Source organism: Mixophyes fleayi, chromosome 1, assembly GCF_038048845.1.
Source record: "Mixophyes fleayi isolate aMixFle1 chromosome 1, aMixFle1.hap1, whole genome shotgun sequence".
Classification (NCBI taxonomy): Eukaryota; Metazoa; Chordata; class Amphibia; order Anura; family Limnodynastidae; genus Mixophyes; species Mixophyes fleayi.
This window is the reverse complement of record NC_134402.1, coordinates 271,099,900-271,126,532: the sequence shown is the minus strand read 5'-3', so window position 1 is coordinate 271,126,532 and position 26,633 is coordinate 271,099,900. Positions and strand designations below refer to the sequence as shown.

The 26,633-nt window shown below is 40.0% G+C and overlaps 1 protein-coding gene and 1 long non-coding RNA gene across 2 annotated transcripts; one reads left to right on the top strand and one right to left on the bottom strand.

Annotated features, from left to right (window-relative positions):
- The first annotated feature begins 9,069 nt into the window (after positions 1 to 9,069).
- LOC142153740 (thioredoxin-like) lies at positions 9,070 to 15,113 on the top strand. The gene is made up of 5 exons (XM_075210894.1): positions 9,070 to 9,187; positions 12,407 to 12,511; positions 13,121 to 13,180; positions 13,712 to 13,777; positions 14,542 to 15,113. Exons 1-5 carry the CDS (start codon positions 9,164 to 9,166, stop codon positions 14,602 to 14,604), a joined length of 318 nt encoding a protein of 105 aa, XP_075066995.1. The 5' UTR covers positions 9,070 to 9,163; the 3' UTR covers positions 14,605 to 15,113.
- A 3,286-nt stretch (positions 15,114 to 18,399) lies between these two features.
- Positions 18,400 to 24,664, bottom strand: LOC142153729 (uncharacterized). The gene is made up of 2 exons (XR_012691562.1): positions 24,347 to 24,664; positions 18,400 to 22,592 (listed from the first exon to the last, which is right to left on the bottom strand). It is a non-coding gene; the product is annotated as an uncharacterized LOC142153729 (long non-coding RNA).
- Between the last annotated feature and the right edge of the window lie 1,969 nt (positions 24,665 to 26,633).

Genomic DNA, 26,633 nt, shown 5'->3' with positions numbered 1-26,633 from the left:
TGATCGCAATGTTTACTACCAATTACAACTAAAATAGATAAATAGATTCTATCCTTCACACCCCACAATGCTATATATGTATATATATATATATATATATATATATATATATATATATCATACTTGCCTATTCCCAGAAACTTGTTTCCGAGAGAGGGGGCTTGACTGGAGGGCGGGGCGAGGTCAATCGCGTCATTTCGGCCCCGCCCCCCGCGAAACCGTAATGCGGGGACAAATGACGCGATTCTCTGTCAATTACGGGATGCGGGAGAAATGCCAGCTCGCCCAGAAGAATTTGGGAGTCTCCCGGACTTTCCGGGAGAGTTGGCAAGTATGATATATATACACACACACACAATGCGATATGCATACATACATGCAATACCGTATACCTACATATACACACACACACACACACAATCAGAGCTGGATTAAGGCTTTGGGGGACCCGGGGCACACCACAAATTTTTTATTTCTTCAATTTTCTGCCCCTTTTATGTATGTATGCATGGATATGGCATTGTGTGCATAGCCGGATTAAGGGGGGGCACGTGCCCCGGGCCGCCCTCTCTCTCCGAGGGCTCCCCGGTGGCCCCACTGTCGTATGCGATCCTCAGGATCCGTCCCCCCTCCCACTCAGTGATAGGCCAAACATTCGGCCTATCACTGAGAGCTCTTGTGTCACATGGGACGTGCACCACATGACAGGTGCCGTGCCATGTGCTGCAGAGACCGCGCGCTGCGCGGATGGAAGAATGTGATGGTATGCCTGGGCCCTGGTAATTAGTATTCCCCTCCCTCCCCTCTCGGCACTCCTGTATGAAGCATTTTGGTAAGATCACTTATCACTACAGTAAAGTGCATGAAGAATTTTGCTTGTGTGAGCCCTGCAACCTGTGAGTACACTGAAAGGAGCCTGTGGCAAAAAAGTGTAGAGCACACAGCAATCTTTGCATACCAGTTAATGGCTCCAAATCATTTCTCACCTGCTCCTACAGCTCAGGGAGGTTTTCTCTGTTAAACATAAACATTTGCACAACCTCCTGCTCTGAGAGGGAGTCCATGTGTGCTCTAAAATCATGTGGTCTGTGCAGCCTGAGCGGACCCTAGTGCTGGTGATGTTGATCTTCCTCTCTCCTTCTCCTCTGTACACAATCAGCAAGCTCACTTTCTGCCAGCAAAATCTCCAAATAGTGGCCTACTAACTCCATATTCATATACCCACAAAATAATACAATTTTGTGGCCCTTTTTATAAACATGATAAGCCAGACTAGACCAATGGCTGATGTTTTTGATAATCTCCACTAAAAAAAGCAGCGTTTCTATTCTGGTGTTTTCACAGCGAAATTGTGGCGATTTGCAAAATTGTAGCTTCAAACATGTGGCGATTTGTATTATAAAGATGGCTAAACATTGGGATGGCGATTTGCAATGTTTTGCTTTCCAAAACATTGGTTTACTGTCGTTTTTCTATTAGTTCGTACTTTCATACATCTCTGGTTGGAAAATTGCCCAAAAATAGAGGAAAAACAGCGATTTGTTAAAATCCCTGCTTGATACATTTTGGCCAAGGTCTTTTAAAGACTACATCACACCTTCCTCCCTCCTGCTGTTATAGAAGTCTGTGAGTGGTCAGCTAGACTGGTGACAGAATTTTATATCCTCACCTTTACAACTCTCTTTTTAATACCCAATTCTTATAAGCAGAAACTTTTTGTCTGATAATTGTTATATAAACCCAATTTAATCATAAATCAATCCATCATAAATTTGCTAATATATAGATACCAAATAAAGAAAATCTGATCAGTTGAGCCAATACTCATTTCCTTCCATTTCCTTCATGCCAGACAGCTTTATTTGACGTATCGTTTGACATTCATCTTCCTAATTATGATTATATGTTTAGTCACTATTAACATCAATTGTAGGAGGTAAATTTATTATAGATTATTATTATTATTATTATTATTATTATTATTAACTACGAATACCAGTCACATCTGGTGCCTGTACTGAGGGCCGCAACCAGTGTAGGGATAGCAGCAAAGACATACCTCCTTTCTGGGTTCCATGGTGAATACCTACCTTACGTAAGATTCCGTGCCTCCATTATATGTAGTGTCAAAACAGACTGACTGTTCAAATGTGGGTTCCTGTGTGTTCCTGACATATGCCTTGATCAATTAGTGTCAGTAGGCAGTATTGTGAGTGTGGGTCTTTTTTTTATAGGATTTTTCCTTGCTTTTTTGTTTTCCTCAAGAGAAGATGGTAAAAATTTAGAGCATTGGAGGATTTTGTTGTGCCTGCGTACTAAGAGATAAATTCAGTAGAAGCAAGGATCTTGCTTTCATCCTCCTGCTCACATCATGATAAGCCCTTGTCATGTGCAGTCTGCACTCTAGCTAACAAATTGCACAAATGGTCAGGTCACTGCCTCTTAAAGATCAACACAGTCATCTCCTGAAATTCTGCCCACTTCAGATGAAGATCAAGCCCAATAAGGTGCTGGACCCTAGTTAAATGCACCTTAAAAAGTGCATATTACAGGTGGTATCAAAATGCTTCTCCATTTTATTAATGCAGGGGCTCACGGAGGATTGTCGGGGGGGGGGGGGGGGGGTTCCCCAAAAAACACAACCTGAGAGAGAGCTGCTCCGTTTCATCAGCTCTGTCCTATACAGCAGCTGCGGCGCTGTCTAAGAAGCGTCCGCGGCGGTGCTGTATACACTACAGCATCGCCGCGGACGCTTCTTTGACAGTGCTGCGGCTGCTGTATAGAACAGTGGCCACTTAGTTAGCGCAGGGAGGGGTTTCTAGAGACTCAGAAACCCCCTCTGCGTGCGCCACTGTAATGCGTAGAATTCTCATCAGATCCAATGTGGGGAAGGGCTCTTCATAGCACCAATGGCTGCAAAATACAATAATTGTGTAACTGTTTACTTTACTGTGCAGTGAAAAGCAACACACTTTTGTGCACAATGAATAAGGATATAAGTTTATTGCATGCACTATTGCCTCTAAACAGAATGTGATAGTGGTCTCACTCACCCCTATGAAGCAGTAATTAGCGGTGATGACAGTATAACAGGAATTATTGTACTCTGTAACTTTGTATCAATTTTCAGCAACAACGTTGTTAATATTTTAGGGTGCATACTGATAGAGTGAACAGGGTTGTAATGCATTCATATTAATGTTTATGTAAAAATAATTGCAACTTTATATTAAACATCATAAAATATTAAATAGGGGCATGAAATTGTGCAAAATTGTCCTCTTGTAAGAACTACAAAAAACATTAACAAGAAAAAATATTTATTTTGTGTGCAAAGTTTCCAAAGCAAATTCTCATAAAACAATAATATGAAGATCCTTTATATCTTGCTAAGCACTTGCAGGACAAGTATGCAAATTCAAAATGAGGCTGCTCATCATTACTCAGCAGTTTTCTCCGACTCTGTGACTCACTCACCAGACTAGTTCCTCTTCCCAACATAGTAGAATCTCATGTTGCAGTTTTTTAGGGTCAACCTATTCATTGTTGTTCAACAGGTCCTGGATGTAATTCATACCTTAAATGGGTACTTTGCATCTCTGTTGTTTAGAGGTACATAAGAAACCTCATCTTAGATGTTAGAGAAAATGTTTTCATTACATCACGTTTAGTCCCTTCAGCAAAATGTTTCAGTTCTGGTCTAAATATAAAAGTTCTTACTCAAAGAAATAAATGGTATGTCAAAAACCTATGCGTGTGTAAAGGAATGGATGAACTATTTACTATATATGGTTTTACTGCTTTATGGAGCTTCTAGAGTAATGTTTGGTTGAAACACAGGCTACAAAGTCATTGTAATAAATAAACAATAATGATTAGCTGAACAGTATTGTATTTTTAGGCCATTTTCTCTTATGTTATATTTTTCTCTTCTACAGGAAGTCAGGCATACAGTTGATAGTATACAAATTACCTTATTTGATGCATATAATACAATTTACCTGTTAATCAGGATCAGTACTAAAATTTGAATCTGCTCTTCAACTCAATATTAACACTAAATTACAAAGTACAGTCAGGCCCGGCGCTCCCATTAGGCAAGGTTAGGCACTTGCCTAGGGCGCCGGGCTCTGGAGGGCGCCACAGAATTCTGAAATACTTTAAAACTGTGCGGCGACCGCTGACCATACCTGTCACGGCCGCCGAACAGCATTCAGATGGACGGGGAGGAGGCTATTTTGTCACCACCACCGCCTTTCTGCTCCGTCTCCTCCCCTCCACTTACTAGTGTCAGTGAGTGGAGGGGAGGAGACGGAGCAGAGAGGCGGCGGTGGTGAGACAAGGTAAGGAGAGGAGGGAGGAGGGCGGCGAGCGGCGATTTTTGAGCGGGGGGGGGGGCGGCGATTTTTTAAAAATGCCTAGGGCGCCGTGGACCCTAGCACCGGCCCTGAGTACAGTGGATGTGCATCACAAAATGCCATGGTTATGCCCCAAAATGGTTTGATAGTTCATAGTTCAAGGTGTACATGCATCATTTTGTGCCATGGGGAGCAGGGTCAAATGACATGATTCACTGCACCCCCCACTCTTCTAATTCCCCTCTGGGATCTCCCAGCGGGGATAAACCTAAAGTTGGCAAGTATGTATATAACCTGTAGAATGATTACCCATCCATAAGCCATCTTTCCCAAGTAGTACATTCAGGAGATAAACCCACTAGTGCGACAGCTCCCAGACTTGCATCTTTTCAAAGCCAACTGACAGCCCTGCAGATGGCTGTGAGCCTGGAGAATCATAAAACTGTATCACTGTGTTATTGCATGGAGTACGCCTTTAATTCTGTCAGCTTTTAACTTTGTGGTATGACCCCATAAGTGATGAGGAGCAGTTTATTATTTCACCATTGCTAATGCTTAGCAAATAGGTTTCTTAACAAAATAAGTAGTACTGCTGCAATGAGAACTATTGCTACATACTGCAGTTATAGGTCCACAGTTTACTTTTATGTTCAACCTACCGTATGCAACTAAATGGTTAAAAAAAGCTAATCCAAAGATTGGGTGGATGTAAGACAACAACATCACTTACACCCTTGAAAAAATAAACATTTATTTTTATATTGCTTTGTGTTCACAATTTAATAACAGTGAATTTTTATTTACATAAATTCTGTGTTGGTTGACAATTTTTGTGAAACAGTTGATCAACTTCCTTTTGGCTTTGTGAAAGTCAAATAATTGGATGAAGTAAACCAAATGAATTACTATTGTTTTTCCGTGCAATTGCGATTAGTACGCCACGTGTTATGATGCAATCGCACAAATTAATAACACGCAAATTTACATTCGCACTTACGCTTGTAAATAATACACATTTATTAAAGTTCCCATCCACATTTATTTATTAGTAAAATGTATTCGAGATTATTTATACATCAAAGATAATATATTAAAGGTATCTAAAGCTCAGGAAATAGGAAATGTATCATGTTTAGTGTCATTTTGATTGCACATTACCATCTGGAATCCGCTATTATCCGCAAAGCGATCGCTTCCTTCGATTGCTTGTTATGGAAGATAAAGGATTAAGGCTCAAAATTACATTGTGTTTGGAATGCTAGTAGGTTTGTAAAAACTGGTTTAGGTCAGTAAATTTGTAATGTATTCGGGTTTTTATACTTTCCTCCTTTATTGTAATATATTTTATATGTTATGATGGGCTTGCTGTAAATCCTGCTATATTTTGCAATTAAAATCTTTGTCCGTTGGAACCACAATAATCGCATTGGACAATGTTTATTGGTAAGCGATAAAATGAACTTAATAGTTTGTTAAGAAAAAAATCACTTCCTAGTTTCATAGGAAACAAACACACACATACACCAGGATCATGATGAGTATTTATTGCAAGTACTGGAAAGTCCACAATTATGAAAACAGTAAAACACTAAACCCTGTAATTAATAAGATATTCCCATGAGTGATAAACATTATTGAAAATTGTTTACACAAGCATAGCAATTTGAAAATATTTGCATAAGATGGTTGTGGATAAGTTTCTGCATGGTATGGGTTTGGACCAAAACCTATTTTTTTTTTACTTTTTGTGGCAGAGTGAAATAGATCTAGGCATTTACCTGCAATGCTACAGAGGAGACAACATTGTAACTATTTCCTCCATTTTTTTTCTACAGCTTGACTGAGAACTCCTATTCTATACATTTCTATTTTCTATCTCATTTATATTGTCACTAGTCAGTTATCAAAAATTGGTGCAAGCAGTTTCTCAGGAGCAGGTGTTAATCAGTAAGGGATTAAAAGCCAATGCACACATTTAGTGAACGTATTTAACTGTACTTTGCTTTTAGCTCTCAACTTTAGTACACACTTCACTTCCAAAATTGAGGCCATACGTCATGACATCTCCTCCTATCACTCCCTTCTTGCCACACCATCTCCTTACTCACCCTCCTCTAGGGACACCATTTCTATACCCCATACACCACTGCACCCCACCCCCCCCACAAACACACACACATCACTAGCCCACCCACATTTTGTTCCTTCACACCAGTATCTGTGGATGAAGTCTCTGCCCTTCTGTTCTACTCACACCCCTTGACCTGCTCTTGACGCCATCCCCTGTGCTCCCTCTCTCGAGACCTGCTCCCACCTTCTCAACCTTTGCCTCTCCTCTGGTACCTTCCCCTCTCCCTTTAAACATGCTCTTGTCTCAACCATACTCAAAACCTCCCTTGACTCTCCCTCCTACCATCCCTTGGCCTCCACACTTCTTGAAAAGTTTCTTTACAACCCTCTCTGCTGCTTTTGATACTGTTGACCACCCTTCTTTTTACAAACTCTCCAATCTATAGGCCTCCATAACACTGTCCTCTTCCTTTACCTGTTGGAGTTCACCAAGGATCCTTTCTTGGCCCCTTGCTTCTCTCCTTCAACACCTGGGTGACTCATCCGCTCATTTGGCCTCCGCCTGTATGTTAATAATGCCCAAATCTATATTTTCTCCCCCCGACAGCTCCGCTTCCCTCATCTATTCTGTTAATCATCTATGTCTTCTGCGGTCTCTCAGCCAGTTCATCTAGGATGTCCCAGTGCTTTCTGTAACTTATACTATTAAGACTGAAATAATTGTCTCCCCCCCCCCCCCCCTCCAGGGCTCCCTCACCTCCTCTCCTCTATTCTTCTGTAGATAGCACTATCCTCTTCTATGCCCCACAAATCTGCTGCCAAGGGTCATCCCTGACTCCTCCCTCTATTTTAAACCACACATTCAGTCCCTCTCCAATTCATGCCTCTTCCACCTCCGGACTATATCCAAGATCCTGCCCTTCTCACCATCAAAGCTGCTAAAAATATTATTTACTCCCTTAAAATCTCTCACCATGATTACTGTAACCTCCTCCTCTCTGGTCTAGCCAACTCCCACCTTACCTCTCTTCAGTCTATCCTCAATGTCACTGGCCATCTTATTTTTCTGTCCCATGGCTCTATCTTTGCTGTTCCCCTTTGCTAGTTGCTAGACTGTTTCCCCGTACCTACAGAATTAAAATTCCTCACCTACTAAAGCCCTCAACCAATCCTCCTCCTACTGTACACTTCCAACCTCATCTCTAGCTAATCTTCTTCCCACTCCCTCTGCTCTGCCAACAACCACCGCCTCACTACCACTCTTCCCACTCCCGCCTCCAGGATTTTGCCTGGGCTGCTCCTCACCTGTGGAACAATCTCCCACACCCTATCAGATCAACATCTACGGTCCCAGGCTTCAAGCATGCCCTTAAAACTCATTTCTTTATTCAAGCCTATCAGCCCTCCTCCTAACTCCTTTGCCTCTGCTATCACCTCCACTTCCCCACTCGGTGCCACCCTGTCTGTGTCCCCCTCCACTTTAGGGTGTAAGCTTTTCACAGACAGAGCTCTCTTTTTATGCTTTTCTACTATTGTATCAAACTATGTACTTCTATGCTTCTGACACTGGAAAACAATAAGTAATGACTATCTGTGTGCTGGAGTGTAGCATCCATTTTCTTGTTGCACACCACCTTCTGGTAAATAAAGTTTATTTGCCAGAAGATGTGCTACCAGACAATTACCATCGCTCTCATGCACACAGATGTAGTCATTATTTACTCAATTCCCAAGTGTTTCCTGAGCATAGCTCACCAATAAGAATGTCCTGAACACAGAATATAAGAGTGAGAGCCAGCTCTAGATCTATACTGTATACACGATATTATCTTTATTTATTCTCAAGCTGAATCTCATTGTTTCATTCTGTTAACAAGAAATTTCAGTACCAGGGCAACCCTTCCAACTGTCCTGGAATTACTAACAAATTTAGGGTTCCCATATTTTTTAAATTAAAAACCTGGACATGGGTTGGCTGGCTGGACTGGGGGCATCTGCCCCTGGGCCGGTCTCACAGAGTGCTACCTTGGCCTGGGTCAGTGGGCTTCCTGCATTCTTTTCTTTTACAATGTTCCTAATAGTCTAGTGAGCCAGTGTCATCATCCCACCCTGGGTTAAAATTTGCAAGCCATTCAACCGCTGCATAGACACCAATGTCACTTTGCTTACAATCCACCTCATATTTTCTTTCAGATCTCAGATAACCATAGAAAACATAGTCTCACGTTTCTTATTTTGGATTGTGAGTATAACAGTTTGTGTGGAAAAGCTGGACATAGGGAGCTCTAACCACACTATCGTTCTTGACAAAAACTGCAATGAAACTGTGCCCCTCCCTCACTTCCCTCTTTGGTTACCAAAATCATGGTACCAACGAAACAGCATTTGTTTCCGTTATTGTACACGACACATACTGGAACCATCTTAGTCATACTAAGCTCACATTGCTAAGCAGCAAAAAAAAAACAACAAGCTGCTTTCTGTGACGTGAGGTTATGAAACGTGTTATTCGCGCCATGCTCGCACATTGGAAGGTGGGTCCTATAGAGGAGCGTCCTCCCCGCAGTGACGGGGATACCCACCTCCTAGTGCTGCTCTCCGCCTCTTGGAAGGGGCGGGGTCAGGGATGATAGACATTTGTTGCCGCTTTATAAGCAGAGAGCGGTGAGTTGCAGGCGGTGCGCACACGTTATCAGGAGCATTTGTATTGCTGATTTGGGTGACACGGCATAATCATGGTGAAATGTATCGAGTCTTTGGTAAGTGCATATTTGTCTTATTCTTGCGGCGTTGTGTGTCCCAGTGGAGGTATGTGCAGTTGTTGATAGTCATTGTGTAATCGTCCATATGGTACAGTAGTAGAAGTATGCTGCAGTGCAGTCATCATGTATGTATGAGCACTGCTTCCGTGACCCATGTATGATATACACAGGCTGTAGAACTGCCTGATTATAATGAACGAGTGTAGCATTCATGTGAAACAATGTTCCTATTTTCCGTGTGCCCGTGTTTTATACAGCGCTGTGTAACTTGTTCATGCACTGTGGTATATTGTCCTCCCAACGCTGCATGTGATGACATAACTGCTCCTGAGCTCCCATTGGTTGGAGCAGCATGGTGCTGGTCTTATGATGGCGCTGGTATCTGCAGGGCTTTGGGTTAGGCCTGCGGGAGTGGCACTGTATGTTACAGCATATTATTGGCCATACTTGTATGCATAGCAATTACTAAGTGGAAGTTGTCCGACTATACTGCCCATGTTATTTACTAGCTTATTAAGAACCAGAATGTGTTACGTTAAGACCTTGGTACTTTGAAAGTTTTCTCATGATTCCTTAACGTAAGCCCAATAAATGTACCCCAGATGGTGACCTATAACGTGTGAGGGTAAGAAATGTGCTTTATTAGAGAATTTACTTGCGTATGTGAGCAGTAGTCAAATATAGGTAATTTGCCTGTGATCTAAGATCAAATGAGAACAAGCACTGCTGCCAATATGACTAGGAAGTAATTGTATGTTCTAAAAGACGCCTGATCACCCTGTTTATGAGCTTGGTTCCTTGAGTATATACATCATCCCATTTTGGGTTTGGCAGCAGAGCTTTGAATGGAACAGCAGTAAATTGTGAGTGCTATATACGTAGTATGCCCGCCCTTCTCAAATTTTTGATTTGGATCTCTTGAAAGATACAATTGTATTTAAGAGCATAGATGAAACAGAATTTATGAACCTTAACTTGCCCTGGTTATTCCTCACAGAACATAAGCAACAATTTATTTAGACTTATTGTGCTGCTGACAGCTGTGAATTGTGCAAAGAAGGAAAGTCAGGCAGCAAATTGAGATTTTTTTTTATTTTTTTTTAAATATGGCAAATGGGATATCTTTATATTGCTTTAGCAAAATCTTTAGTCTTAACATACATCATGGAAACTGGTACATTGAAATACATCAGCAGGAATTCTTTATATATAAAAGTAAATATAAATTATGGGTTAGATGTTGTTGGAGACATGATATAATAGAAGTGGATGCAACTTAAAATCCAGATAGAAGATGTGATCTAAACAATTGCCTATTAAAAGCTGCAGCTTCTACAAATGAGGTGGTTCATTAGCCTACATCCCTGGTTACCTGTAAGAAGATGCATTATTTTAGCTTTCTCTTTGAGTTGTGAATGAAGCTGTGGGTTAACTAGTAGGTTTGCTTAGTAACATGTGATTATCATAGCAACTTGTTACTTGATGTAGTGAGCAGAGCAGGCTTTAGGACAGGTTTCAGCAGTCACTGATCTCCTGAACAGAGCTGCTGCTTGACTGATTCCCACTCCCAGAGATCTTTTACACATGTTAAAGCAGAAACCAAAGCTTCTGTGTGAGATTGTTTTTATGCAGTAGAAGCCATCTAAATTGCCTGTCAAACAGGACAATGGGTTAGTCTAACAATTGGTTACCAATAACAGGCACAAGTTTACTTTTATTTAAAAACAAAAAAAGTAGGATTGCCACTATAATGGTTGGTTTTATTGTATTCCTGCTGTCTAAGAGTGCTAGACAAAGGACCAATTATGTCACAGGAGTATGCCATGTAAACAAAGTTGTTGAAATTAAAATGGTCTTAGATTCCACTGCAAACTAAAGAAATGCATGTGGATGCCAACACAAAATAAAAATGTACTGAGTCACAGCCTATTCCACATCCTTAAAATGGCGTGACAAAATTGCTGGCACCTTTTTGAAGTACCGTTTCCACTGTACATAATGTTTGGAAACTTAAAGTAATGACACTGTAGTCAACCTTCATGGAAAGAACTTTAAAGACTGTTGCCCAGGGTTGTTCAAAATGGTGAAGAAAACATCTGCCAAACAGATTCAAGCTCATCTTCAGACACAAGGGGCAACAGTTTCGCACGATCAGTCCCCAACTCAATGAGAGGATTATATAGTAGGAGCGCCACTCTGCGGCATGAGACCTTAGACAGAATGACTGGAGTCTTTTTGGTCACTGTGCTGCATTTGGCACTTGTTCATGGCATGGTAAATGTCTGGTGGTTACAAAAAGCACCCAGGAATGAATGGTTCAAGACAAGATGCTGGACTAGGTGCTTTTGAACACCTGGGACAACCTTCAAATCTTGAAGAACTGAAGTGGTGTACACAAGAGGAGTGAATGAAATTGCCAGTAGAGGTGGAGGAAGTGCATCCATGGCAGGGTGTCCATTTTAATTCCACTGTGTTTTTTTTTTTCTCCTTTAAAAGGATAGTATAGTAAGGAAAGCTTCATTTACATTATTTTTAACTATAATATATTGCATAGAATTCAACTGATTTGAAAAATTAAATTGAGTAAAATTAAAAGTAAAATTAAATTGGCTCCTTGGTTTGATTTGTGTTTCCCATCCTTAAAACAGCCCTGTTTGTACCATGCCTTTTTTTTAGTTCTCTAATAGAATAAAGAGTGAAAAGGATTGGCAATTGGTTTGATACTGCAGTTTGTCCCAAGATAGAGCTATGCACTATGATGCCCTTATTGAAATTGATTTGATCATTATTGGACATGTTTGTAAATGAGGTTGGATGAGAACTTGTCTAGTGTGTATATTGACTGAGCTGACAGCCATTGTCAAGCCAAGAGATCTGTCTGCTCAGCTGCAAAGGGTCTTGTCAATTTGACCACTTGTGTATGCAGCAAGATGCGAGACCCCACTACATTTACTTATGGACTGTGGCTTTATTGCTTTATGTACAGAATGGTCTCCAACCCTCTCAGTCTGTCATCTTTTAGAAACTACACTTCATAAATCCACTGTTTTAAGTTCTGTCAAACCTTTTTGTCCTTCAGGTTTTTTCATAGCCTAGATTTCCCATCATTTCTACTGTATATATTGACCTCTAATTTGTTGATGCATTTTATCGAGTGAAAAACTTGTTTTTCTAACTAAAATTAGTTTTTAATCGGTGCATATTTCCCCCCCTTAGGCTGAATATAAAGCATTGGTGGAGAGTGCAGGTAATAAACTTCTAGTAATCGACTTCACTGCCATATGGTGTGGACCCTGCAAAAAGATTTCACCCGTCTTTGAAGTAAGTGGCAAAATGTTGCACTTTCTTAAATGTTTGTCCATATGAAGTAGACCACTTACATTGGTGCTTACATTTTGAGTGTGTGTGGGGGGGGGGGGGAGTTAATAGTTAATGTGGTGTTTTTTTTTGTGTGTGTTTAATGATGGTCTATGCAAGAAAAATAAGTTGACAATTCATATTTAACTTTTGGATTGCATGAGACCTTGTCTGCAGACTTTGCTGAAATTTTTCTGTGTAATTTAAACTTGCAGCATGTGGACAGGGAGGTAACATAACAGTTTCTGAACAGGGGTAGTTCCATATTGCTACCAGAATGCCTTACTCCTGTGTAATGCACAGAAACTGCTGATACATTGTTGGTCAGTTCCTGCTTACTGATATTAAACAATTCATTATATTATAGCTATCCATATATTTCATAACTGGTTTTTACACTAGCAACTACTAGTCTTTTCTGTGTTAAAGGATCTCAATGAAAATGAATTACCAAAGGTAAAGCATGAACACAGACATCCCATGACTGGGATCCTTTCCACTTGGAGGCATGAATGTGATGTAATTTGAATCTAAAGATTTGGCTTTAACAGTTTATTTTATTTTTCTCCCCAGGAGCTCTCTGAACAGTTTCCAAATGTACTGTTCTATAAGGTGGATGTGGATGATGCAGAGGTAATTGATTTCAGCAAAATAAATATAGCACCTGCAACTGACTTCAATACTTAATGGTGTTGCTGCATTTTGTTTTTATTTTCTTGTATATTGGTGAATGTGCACTTAACTATATAGATACAGTTTCTAATGTCCATTCCTTTGGGTAATGATGACATTGGTATTAATATCACAGGAGATTGCTTGTCTGCAATATGTAGTTAATTGTTCATCAGCATTATCTATATTTGGAACCAAGACAGCCCCATAGGAGCTTAATGCTTCAGGAGAGATTTAAATGCAGAACTGTATTGCACTGCCATAAATGGCCGATAATGATGGAGTATTTCTGTTCTGGTTGCTCCATTGAAATTTAAACTTTTAAAAGTTTTTATTAGTTGTAACTTGTTACTTTTATCTTTCCAGAACAGATGTTTGCCTCTGTTTTGTGTTGAACAATGCCAACAGCTCATTGCAATGAAGGATAGTTTTTATTTAGGTTGGGTCTAGTCCGCTCATGATTTATCCTGTCTTTGGTTTTTTTTTTCCCAGGATGTAGCTGCCGAGTGTGGTGTCAGAGCGATGCCAACATTTCAGTTTTACAAAGGTGGACAGAAGGTATGCCTGGGCTTGCTGACTTTGGAAACACTGTGGTTACAGGTCTTATGTTTCAAAAAAGCAAAATCAGGATTGCACATGACTTCCTAATAGATTTAGTCCTCAATTTTAAGGCATGTATTGTATGTATTAATAGATCTACCAGATCAAATTGGGCATCCCTTATCTTGAAGTGTACATTGTAGCTTGCTTTGTCTACTCTTGACTTGTATGTTGTTGCTGGCAGTGGGCTTTGTCCATTTTCATCAGTCTTAATTTTCCTGGCAAGGACATGCTCTAGTTTGAAGCCACATTTCCCCTTTGAATAAGATTTCATTGTGCCCAGCCCGAGATGCCTTGAGTTGCTCTTCTTTATTATACTCTTTAATTGTGAAAATAATGAATTGATCAGTTAGTCTTGTCATCAGGTACGTGTAAACTTTCTTCTTTGACTGTCAAGTTTGTACCCAAGTGCTGTACATCACAACAACTATTGGTCCAAAAACCAGCCAGCTTGATCGCATTCGGTACAGCAATGTGCTCTCTGGATGTATGGTAACTGAAGTCAGGTGATCTGTCTGACCATGTTAATGGTGCCTTGCCTGATTAGTTAACATGTACTCCCACTTAAGTTGGTTTTGTAGATGTTAGTTGCCTGTATTACCCATAGTTTTTTTTTCTTTAATCTAGTTCTAAAGGACTCTAAGCTACTGAAGTCAATTTTAAATTTGTCACACCATCCTAAAACCCTTGTATTCATGCAGTGTCTCGTGGCTTTTCTCTAGGTGGAAGAACTCTGTGGTGCTGATGCAGACAAGCTTCGCACTCTAATCAACAAATTGAAATGATGCCATCATATCTACGCAGTGATAATCTACAGCAAGCTACCCTCACCCCACATCTATTTTGGACTGATCAATCATATTTATGTCTAGATCCTGTTCTGTGGTCAGACTGAACAACCAGCTCATATGGGACCATTTTGATATTGGTTTCCTATGCCTGAAAACAAGGGTATACCAGAAAACCTAGATATCAATCAGAATTTTTTTTTATCAAGCGCACTTGGTATTTTGGGTCGACATGGGAACGTCTTTTCCTGTCTCTCTAGTACAATTCCCAACATGCTGTAACTTGCAGAGCATGACATGAACTGAAGTTTAACATGAAGAGCAACTAGTTCCCCAAGACTGATTTACTTGTGCCCAAGCTACATAGGCTAAAATTCTCTGCTATCTAATGGACAGTCGTAAGAATGAATACCACTTCAATGAAACATTTCATGGCTTCTAGTTTTTTCATTGCATTCTCATCTGTTAGATATTTTATCTTTTTCCAATAAACTTTCTGAAATGAATTTTAATATAATATCCAAGTAAAAAAAAAAAAGAGAATCAGTTATTAGATTTATTAACCTTTTGTTTTGTGATTATATTTGGGGGAAATGCATGATTGTTTGGGAAAGGTTTACTTCTGATTGCAGAGCTGGTTCTGCTGCCTTTTCTGCCTCCTCCAATGCTTGTACTATTTCACACGAGATTTTGAACTGTTGCCTATATTGCACCAAGTCAAGCAGCATTCATCATAAAATGGCAAGTTGTACTACTGGCATGCATGGTAATGGCTACTGCAGTTCAGTGGGAGCTGCACTGGCTGAAGTAGCCAACAGACAGGACTATATAATATAACTGGCACAATGGTCAGATAAGACTCCTTGCTGTTTATGAATGCTCCTTGTACGAACTATTAGGACTCTGGCCAGTCTTGCTGGCTGGAGTGATCTGGTTATTGGAGGCAAGGTACAGGTCATGGGTATATCTAAGAGGCAGAGTATTTTGAAATGTTTAAACGGTTGGTGTTGAGAGCTTTATAGGTAACTGAGTTATTTGAGTTGGATTCTAAAATACACAGTCCGTGTATGAATTTGCCAAGGGGTGTGGTGGATATGGAATCGTGAAAGTAAGATGGAGTGGGGATAGATGGGTGAGCTAATGCACTTATCCATTCTCTTATCTTCCTCTTGGATAGAAGTGTTTTTGTAGTCTCTTAGCAATATTTTAAGTTGAGGCATCAGGACTGGAAGTGTGTGTCCTCATGAGTATTATATACAGAGTGGTGTCAAGTGACACCAAAGCAGTGTGCTTGGGAGAGTGAGGGAGGTATGGGGGCTACTCTGGGAGGACGGAAGATGAGATCTGTTTTGGACAAGTGAGTGTTGTAATCTTTGATAAATTTCATGCATTTTTATTCTATACAGTGGGAAAGTAAAGTCTGTCCTTATCGGAATGTCAGCAACTGACCTGATCCCACTGTATGTCATCAATTATGAGTTTCTTGTGGACACTATATTTTATTTTTTTTATCCCCCCAATGTTAACAATTGAATAATGTGGAGATTCCCATTTGTATGCAAAAGGAGCAGTGTTCCCTCTAATAACCAGCATCACTGCTACAGCAGGTAGCTGGAATTCATAATACAATGCATAAACTTCTCTCCTGAAACATAGCAGTAGCATGTTTAAGTAAATCTTTGTGTATTTGGGGGCATAATTTACCAAATAGCAGCCAGTATCCCCCAGCTAAATATACATACTCTATGCAACTCTTGTCTTGTAAGGGTTAAAAACAAAGGTATGTAAATCTCACCTCCCCTCAGGTTAGGTACATTAACCATTTTTTTCACATTGGGTGTGTTCAGCAAGGCATAAATGAATATGCTACACCTAGTCTGCGCACACCCAAGGAATTTTAACCCCCTCTATTGCTGTGAGACAAACATCAATTTGATAGACATGAAGAATGTTTTAGGGAAAAGAAAGCAAACCATTAAATGATGAACTTCCCCCAACAAACTTAATCTAGTTTTTGTTTTGGTGCAAAGAAGGCCTGTTACTCCAGCCCTATCATGCAGGGTTATCTGCTCAGCCAGTTCAAATAAGGTAAAACACACAATTTATGAGATGAGCTGAAGATTTAACATCCAATTTCAGTCTTGGGTGGGATTAATGAAAGTGGATAGTGAGCCCCTCTACAAATTTCTTTCTGAACTCTAGCACTGACTGCCCAGTCTGTCTATGCAACTCAGGACTGTTATCTGGAATTCTACTTGATGTACATATAATCCACTTGGCTTGAAAACCTGTTGGAGTCATCTGGCCATATCCATTGTGTACCAAGCTTGCTGCGCCTCTGAGTTTAGGAATGAAGGCTTGGTGAAAGAAGTGTTGAAGATGGATCAAAGGAGACAAGCTCCAATTTTGGTTCTAGTCTGAGTAACTAGAAAAATGAGATGCAAAAGATTAATCTAATGACACTTTCAGCCTCAGGAGCTTCATTGAAATCTGCTATGAGTGCAGCAAGACAGACTGGATTCTTCTAAGCAGCTGGTTTTTTTTTTTTTGGTTTGTTTTTTTTCTTCGCAGCAACGCCAGAGAAGGCTATATTTTACAATAGTGATTGCTGCTGCAGCGGGACCAGCATTTCCATGAGTGAGTTAAACTAACCATTTATCGGCATAGTCTGTGTCTCACAGTTTTGAAAATGGCAAATATCGCTTCACTATCGGCGGTTTAACAGTGGTGCGCTGTAGACATACTGTTATAAAAGACAATTACACTGTGTGATCACAGAACTAACGGCATGTAACTAACAAGTATCAGAGCCGTAACTTAGAATTCTAGCGCCCTGGGCGAGAAAGACAAATGCCGCCCCCTAGCCCTCAAGTTTAACCAAATTAACCTAAAATATTCCTAAATTGCGCCCTCCTTCAGCGTTGCGCCCTGGGCGGTCTCCCCTATCGCACAGCCCTAGTTACGGCCCTGAACAAGTTATAAAACACAAGTTTCATTAATTGATTTGCCCTCAGGACTGCAAATGACAAACATCGTCCTGACAATATGGGTCTGATAGCTATGTGCTACAAACAAACTGCTTGAATATGTAGAGGTATGTGCATGTGCACAATGTCAAATGAGCTAAATGTCTAATCAACTCTGTTTAGAGACTATATGGAATAGCTCTAAGGGATCATTGTTGAAGCATATGATTGCTGACGGTGTAATTGAAAGGTCATAGTGAGCCACAAATGTATCATTAACACACAGTCAGTGGCATCAGACTACATTAACAGGAGGAGGGGTTTTAACAGCTATCTCATACTAATATTTTTAAAATATAGCAGCAATATTATAAAAGAATGTATATACATGAATACATCAATATAGCAAATATAAAGAGTTATAGCAGCTATATTTTTTAGGTAAAACGATATTTAGTTTGAGACATTTTCACAAAAAATATGAAGACAAATGAACTTATCTATTAGGTGTACTATCTTACTTGCCAAATGAAATAGTAGCGGAGTTCTATCACACATTATATCACATGTAGGTATAAAATATAACCTACCGAGTACTGAATAAGCTGTATTTTACTTAGGAGATTGACTATACATTCTTAACTCAATTAGGGTCATTCCCTGAAACATACATGAAAATGATATTTTACATAACCACTAACATTGTAGTATATTTATGCTTCTAAAAGATCGTAGTGTCAGAGATGACCTAAACGGGTCCTTTCTCCTGAACTCCAGCTGCTATACCTTGTGGGTATCGATCGATAGAGAAACAGACAACTTCAGATGTTTAGGCTGAAAATGATTCTGATTCTGACCAGCCCTAAGTCAGAGTAGCTTTATTTATGCATAGTTTCACAGACAAAAGAAGATAAGGAATCCAAGGTTTCTGAAGGCATCCTGTTCAGGTCAGCAGTTTGTAGACAGGATGTACAGCAGGTGTCTTATCTCAGTCACGTAGGCCTCAAATGGGGGTCGTGGGCTCCCTGTACTGAAACTGCTGGATGTGCACATTCTTGAGAAGAGACATATTGAAGAAAAGATAAGAATGTGAGGCAAAGTTCATTAGGGAATAGTAATTATACAAAATGCATTACTTTAAGAAGTTCATAAAATGTATATCTCTCACATAAACCCCTCTTTTTATCATTTTTATAATTGCCCTGCCTATCCTTTTGGTGTGCATGAAGCACTCCTGCACCCGACCTACTTCATTCAATTCAATGGAACCTCTGATAGGCCCTTAGAGGATGGTAAAGATACATTCAATCAGGTCTATGGTTCATGTACACCTAATTCTTAAAAATAATAAAAAAAGAAAATGGGAAAGACTGAGGGGGGGAGAGTACAAAAGAGCCTTAAAGCTCAGAGAGGGCAAGATAAACATCTGATACCGGTTTGGGCTTTACATGTCTTTTAAGAGACTTTTTATTCAGAATGAGATCATTTTTGCACCTTTTCAAACAGCATTGGAAAAAACATAAGCTTAGTTTAAAAATGACATATAGCAACAACAATAAAGCGAATATCTTAGCTATCCATATTAAAATGCCTGAAATCCATGCGAAAATACCTTTGCCCCAATTACTAGGATTTAACCATGAGAAGGCTGATGTCCACCAGCCATCATTAACCGTATCGGGGTCAAAATTCTCTTTCCTGAATTTCTCCTTCATTTCCTTGGCTTCTGTCATGTACCTGTCTATTACTTCTTCTGGATTATCAGTGTCATTTGTTACAAAGTTACAACAATGTATTCCGTATTCTGTTTCTAGGGTTAAACAGTACCCTCCTGACTGAGCAGTGATGTAGTCTAATACAAGTTGATGTTGTATTAACTGGGTTTTCATCGCCTGCAGTTCTTTTCCAACATACCTAAAGGATTTGTCATAAATTTCTGTTATGTTATCTAAAAGTCCTGCAACCTTTAATATCATATTATAGTTTGCCATGTACCCCCATGTCCCTATTGAAATGATGTTACCAAATCCAATACCCACATTGTGCCCTTTGGACTTTGCTATGAGAGGGATATGTTCAGTATCTATTGTCTTAATTTCCCTTTTTTCAAGCCTATGGTCCTTTTTATTCCTGAATACTCCTCTGAGGTCATCATGGGTCATGACATAGAATTCAGGAATCAATCTGGCCAAGTAGCATACCCCTATTGAATTTGGGGGGAGCCACCTGTAGGCATTGCGTCCACATACATAATAAACATCATCTGGTAAAAGGTAGGGGATATCATAAAACAGGCAATATGTAGATACCTGTTGTCCTAAGTGACATGAAGTGTCATTTTCTGCTCTGTCATTGTCAAAGGCAGGCAGTGTGCCGTTCCAGGTGAGATTATATCTGTCATATTGACATTTTATACACTCCTGACTCTTTAAAAAAATAGTACCTTTTCCGGATTCCATCTTCACTGTTTGGTTGCATTCAGAATTACAGTGTGATAAATAAGGTTGGGTGAAATTCACTATAACTTGACAGCGTGATTTAGGGACAGACCCTAAAGGGAAACTCTTATTCTGGTAACTAATGCGTATTTGGCCATATGGGGTCCATATTGACTCATTTATAGCCCTATTGGATTCTATTCCCTTATTGAAACAATATTTTAAAGGACCTTACTCCCCTTCATGGTTTTTCCTGGGTCACCGTAGCCTTTTTGCAGTGGCTGGCGTGGATCCAAGGATCCTTTCCTTCAAGTTTCACAGAAGTGGGTGTAGTCAACAGAACTTGATATGGCCCCTCAAATCGTGGTTCCAGAGACCTCCTCACGTGTCTTTTTACGAAGACTTAATCTCCTGGCACCAGGGCATGTGTTCCAGTGCAATCCTCTGGATCTGGGATTGAAGAGAAAACTCGAGAATGTATGTTAGTGAGGGACTTCTGTAGTTCTTTCACATAACTAGTCAGTTCACCTTGGTGTTTCACTAGAGATTGTGGAAAATAACACCCTGTCTTTGGCGGCCCCCCAAACAGTATTTCATAGGGGCTTAGCCTGTGTTTCTTATTAGGTGTTGTCCTGACTGAGTATAGGGCGAGGGGAAGGCATTGCAGCCAGGGCATCCCTGTGCTTTTCATGGCTTTCTGTATTTTGAGCTTGAGAGTGCCATTTAGCCTTTCTACCTTGCCACTACTCTGCGGGTGGTAGGGGGTATGGAATGCTTGAGCAATCCCCAAGTCTGACATGATAGATGTCATCACTTCTCCTGTAAAAGTAGTACCTCTGTCTGATTCAATCACCTCTGGAACCCCGTATCTACATACTACCTCAGATAGCAGCTTCTTGGCTGTGTTTTTTGCTGTGGCTTTGGATATCCCCCAAGCTTCTGGCCAATTAGAGAATAGGTCAGTAGCTACTAGGACATATTCATATATTCCACATTTGGGTAGCTGAATGTAATCTATCTGTATGCGCTGAAAGGGGTAGAGGGGTTTAGGTGTCACCCTGGGAGGTACTGTTACTGTATGACCAGGGTTGTGTGTGTTACAGATGGCGCAGGCCTTTACCAGATTACTGGCAGCTGTGCTGAAGCCTGGCGCGATCCAGTGTCTGAATACAGTGTTAATTATTGCGTCTTTTGAGACATGGGAAGGCCCATGCACTAGAGCAGCCAGTGTAGGAAAAAGGACTCTAGGGAGACAGTGTCTGTCTGTTGTGGCCCATATGCCCTCTATGTGTTCCGCCCCCCTCTTTTTCCACTCCTCTCTTTCAGATACTGCTGCTTGCTTTTGTAGGATTTTTTTAGCATTTCCAGATCTATAGGGAGGGTGGGGGGTGTTGTGGACACTAAATAGTGTTGTACTAGCGGTGAGTCTGCTGCAGCTCTTGCAGCCTGGTCTGCTAGTCTGTTTCCTCTTACTTCCATAGTCTGCTCTCTGGTGTGTGCTTTTACCTTTATGACTGCCACTTCTTTGGGCAGTTCTAATGCAGCAAACAACCTCAAAATGATTTCTGCATTTTTAATGGGTTTACCATTAGAGGCCATAAAGTGTCTGTTCTTCCAAATACTTTGATAGTCATGTGCAACCCCAAAGGCATATCTGGAGTCAGTGTAAATGTTAGCTGTTCTCCCTTCTGCATACTGACATGCACTTATAAGTGCTTCTAATTCAGCTTGCTGTGCAGATTGACTTGGTGGGAGGGGTTGCTGGAGTACAATATCTGTTTCTGTTGTAACTGCATAACCTGTTTTGGGAGAGCCCTCCTCATAGTACCTGGACCCATCTACAAACAGGAGTAAATCAGGGTTGCTAAGAGATGTCTCTTTAACATCCCCGGGAGGTTTAGTTTCCAGATCCATTAAGGCTAGACAGTCATGATCACAGAAAAAAGTTTTTAGTTGTGTTTCCTGTTTTGTCACAGTCTCAACACTCTCTGTATTGTCTGTGTCTTCAGCGTCTATACTGTTACTCCCCTCTTTTATATCCATGCAACTTGGGAACAATGTTGCTGGATTTAAAACTGTGCATCTTTTTAGCGTAACGTTTGAGGGTGTCAGTAGTGCTACTTCATATTTAGTTAATCTAGCCGCTGAGATGTGTTTTGTTCTGGCTTGATTCAGTATTTCCATGACTGAGTGTGGTACCTGAATGGTGAGAGGGTAATTCAGCACTATGTCTGCAACTTTTTGTAGCAATAAAGCGGCTGCTGCTACTGCTTTTATACATGTTGGGGCTCCCACTATGACAGAATCTAGCTTCTGGGAGTAGTACCCCAATGGTCTTTGTCTGCTCCCATGCTCTTGTGTTAGTACGCCATGAGCGTGCCCTTCTTGTTCATGGCAGAACAAGTTAAACGGTAGTTCATAGTTAGGTAGCCCAAGGGCTGGGGCGCTTGTGATTAAATCTTTGATCAGCTCAAAAGCTGCTTTTTGTTCAGCTGTTGACCAAAACATATTGCAACTTCTATTCATTGGAAGTTGGATCAATGCAATCTGGATTGCCTAAATGGTCTTTTTTGCTGGAGATCTGTGAAGAAAAAAACTTTTGCATAAAGATTAACATTTATTCACTAGGAATTACAGTAACTGTTATTAATTCACGTTGAACAGCTGCTAATACGACACTTGCTTAAAAGTTTCTCTTTGTAGCTTAACTGTGACGCTATGCGTTCCATGCAATGAAAAACTGATTTCCTCAAAGAGGCAGTCCCTAATCTCACAAACAGGGAATGTCAAAGTGACGAGACCTGGGCGAGTGTTCAAAGCCACTCCTTTCTCATCATCTCTTTGTAAACCAAATATTCACACATATTTCCAGATTCTGTGATTTCCATGTTTAAAGTACAAATATATATTCACAATTCTCGCTCACAGACGACATTTTATCTCGTAACAATTCTTTATGGGCATAACAAACCCTCCTGATTTCTGAGAACATTTATCAGCGCCATTTTACACAGATAAAAACAGCTTGTAATATATCTCCATGTAAAGCTCACTCCCACAATTCTCAACTTCATTAAAGAGAAAGCTATTTTTCTCAAAAAAAAAAATTACTTTGTTCAAATATAGAAACGGCTTGTTGGACCCCAGCCAACTTTGTTCTGAAACCAGTAATAGTGATAATGTGCATTATTTACAGTCTTGTGACGGACCAAAAACTTTAAAACTTCTTTTGCATCTCTTCAAAAACATTACATTTACAACTGTACAGCTTTTTCAACCTTGAAACATGTCTCTTGTAAAACGGTCAAGACAGACAAACACGGATCTCTCTCACACACAGTAAGAAGGAGATAAAACTCACATACAGAGAAAGAAAAATTAACTGCTATCTTCCAGCCTACTGCTGTGGAACTACAAGTCCCAGCATTAGATTAAATACACATTAGCTTCAACATGCTAATATCAATCAGCACTCAGGACATATTTTTCCTATTGAAAAATAGAAACATACTTGGAAGAACCATTTTATCAATGTTACATTGTCAGATAACAAAAAAACACAGAGTGCTTCTTATCTCAACACACTGAAATCTTTTACACAGAATAAGGGAGGGGCACATCTCACTCTTCAGCTGCGCAGCATTTAAACATACATTTTTAGTACACAACCTACTTGATTCATTGTTTTAGTCATTATATCATTTAGCTTGTGATACATTTTCTATTTAATCATTGTCACTTAAATTTGTTAACTGTAACATATCACAGCAATCATTGTCATTCTCTAATTCTTCTGACATTTTACACCATGCAACACATCTGTCAAAATAACCTTTTTCTTTCAGTGTTTTCTCATTGTCTTTAATTAGTTGTTTAAAAAATGGAACCTTTAATATACCGGTTTTCAGACACCCCTGCAGCTTTGAACAGTTTTCTCATCCCTTTTGTGAAATCCTTGCCTTTATGCTTTCGCATATACTTTATGGGGTCTAGATCCCCGTACTTTTCGGATTTCTTTCCTGTCTTGGACCCTTTATTTCCCATAATGGGATTACCTTATGGTCCAATATATTTTGAATGACAAAACTTTTATTTGTTCCTGTCTTGCTTTACAACAAGGTTGCAGCTGGTCTGCCTTTCTGAATGTTCCTGACTACTTTCATTAAAATCCATCAAAAAACACAATCACGTATACAATCAAGATTATTTGCAGGGTCAACTGTGTGATCTGACTGAGTTCTGTGGTGTTATTCATGTGTATGTATCAGGTGTATGGCATAGAGAAGACAATATATCAATACATGTAACAATACAAGACAGATTACACACAAGTACCTTGATACTCTTAATAGTATCTGTTGCCAGAGTTCAGGGATCTCCGTCAATCAGACTGCAGTACCCTCGAGCTGGGATAATTCCCCCTCCACAGAGACAGCTCTAAGAGCAAAAATAAAGCTTTTTGCTCACCAGCGCTGGATTAACGTCTGTCTGTCTGGAAAGGGAGAACCCCGTTGTCGGGAGGTCTGATGTATTGGAGATCCCGGCGACGAGTCCCCACTGAAACTGTCAGAGATGACCTAAACGGGTCCTTTCTCCTGAACTCCAGCTGCTATACCTTGTGGGTATCGATCGATAGAGAAACAGACAACTTCAGATGTTTAGGCTGAAAATGATTCTGATTCTGACCAGCCCTAAGTCAGAGTAGCTTTATTTATGCATAGTTTCACAGACAAAAGAAGATAAGGAATCCAAGGTTTCTGAAGGCATCCTGTTCAGGTCAGCAGTTTGTAGACAGGATGTACAGCAGGTGTCTTATCTCAGTCACGTAGGCCTCAAATGGGGGTCGTGGGCTCCCTGTACTGAAACTGCTGGATGTGCACATTCTTGAGAAGAGACATATTGAAGAAAAGATAAGAATGTGAGGCAAAGTTCATTAGGGAATAGTAATTATACAAAATGCATTACTTTAAGAAGTTCATAAAATGTATATCTCTCACAGTAGTATATGGTGTTGATTTAAAATCAATATATTTGTCGTCTATCGATTTCCCGCCTTTGCAAACATTTAACATATATGGAAGTTGTTGAAGTGGATGAAAAAAACGACTAATTTCCAAATATTTTATACCTGAAATTATAATAATAATCCTAATTTCATTGTTGCTGCCACATAATGTACTTTTAAGGTAAGCAGTTCATCATTGCTAACGGTCCAAAGTTTGTGACTACACGTTGTAATAACATAAATTTTAAAATCAATTTTACTGGGGACAGAATAATGTGAGTCACATTCGTGTGTAACATGAGTCATTCAAAATTGACCCCTCAGTTCCTATGTCCATTCTGTTATAACATGAGTCACGCATTTAAACAATAAAACTTAACTACTAAAGAGGGTAAAAAAATAATTCTGCTTCTAAGCATTAATTATGACTACTTACCCCATATAATATTGTCATATTTTTAAACTTGAATTTCAGCTTCATTTTTGTGGATGAACATTTATAACTTAAACAAATTTACAAGAAATGGAATGACTCATTATAGCTTTTTGGAGAGGAGTATAGATACTTAAATAGTATATGTTGCTCGCTCTGTATTATATATTATTAAGTGTAAAAACTTCTGAATTATGTAACATCAATAATAGTACAACTATATAGGTAATATAAATTCTGGTTTGCTCCAATCCTATAAGATTCCTTCATTATTATTGACCTTTTAGGTCCTCCAGTGTTTAATAGCCCTATTGTACATTCACTTATTTTAATATATTGTTTTTGAATTGTAACGTGTTGTAGGTATGGGATAAAAGTTAGATTTTATGTGTATTTTTTGTCCGACATGGCAATATATAGAATTCTATGACTGTCTCTGACTGGGGGGGTTATAATTTGACATATACTATAGATCTATCTTTCCATAGATTTATATCCCTTAGGTAGGAGTCCCCTTACATCATACTTGATAACTCTCCCTGAATGTCAGGGAGACTCCCTGAAATAGGGGTATTCTCCCTCACTTCCTGAAGAGTCTGGCATTCTCCCTGATGCTGAGCCAGTACAAGACGTGGTTGGCTTCGCCATCTGTGGCATGATGACACTGTTCAGAAATTGTGTCTTATGTCCATGTATTGATGCCTATGGAGGTGGCCATTTTCATGGAGACCAAGATTTAATCAAACACTGACAGGTAAGACAATATGACTTCAGTAATGGAGACAGAAATGTAAAAGACACTTCAGTCTCTAAAGATTCATTAGCTGCCTTTCTTTAACGCATAGTCTACTCTCCCGGAATGTTCAGGAGACTCCCGCATTTCTGGGAGACCTCCCGGGCTTCCGGGAGAACAGAGCAACCTCCTGGTTCTCATCCCTGCGATAAGTGGCGGGGGATGGGGCTTAATTATGCAAATATTGCGTCATCTTAGCCCCGCCCCTGCTGTAGTTGGCCAAAATTCTGACAATCGTTTAGGGGCGGAGCCAAAATTATGCAATTAATCAAGCCCCGCATGGCCACCACCCCCGGGTTCTCCCTGAGGCCAATGAAGAAAAGTTGGCAACCCCCCTTTACTGGAATGACCTCCCTCGCTCCATCCGGCTCTCTCCCACTCTAAGCTCCTT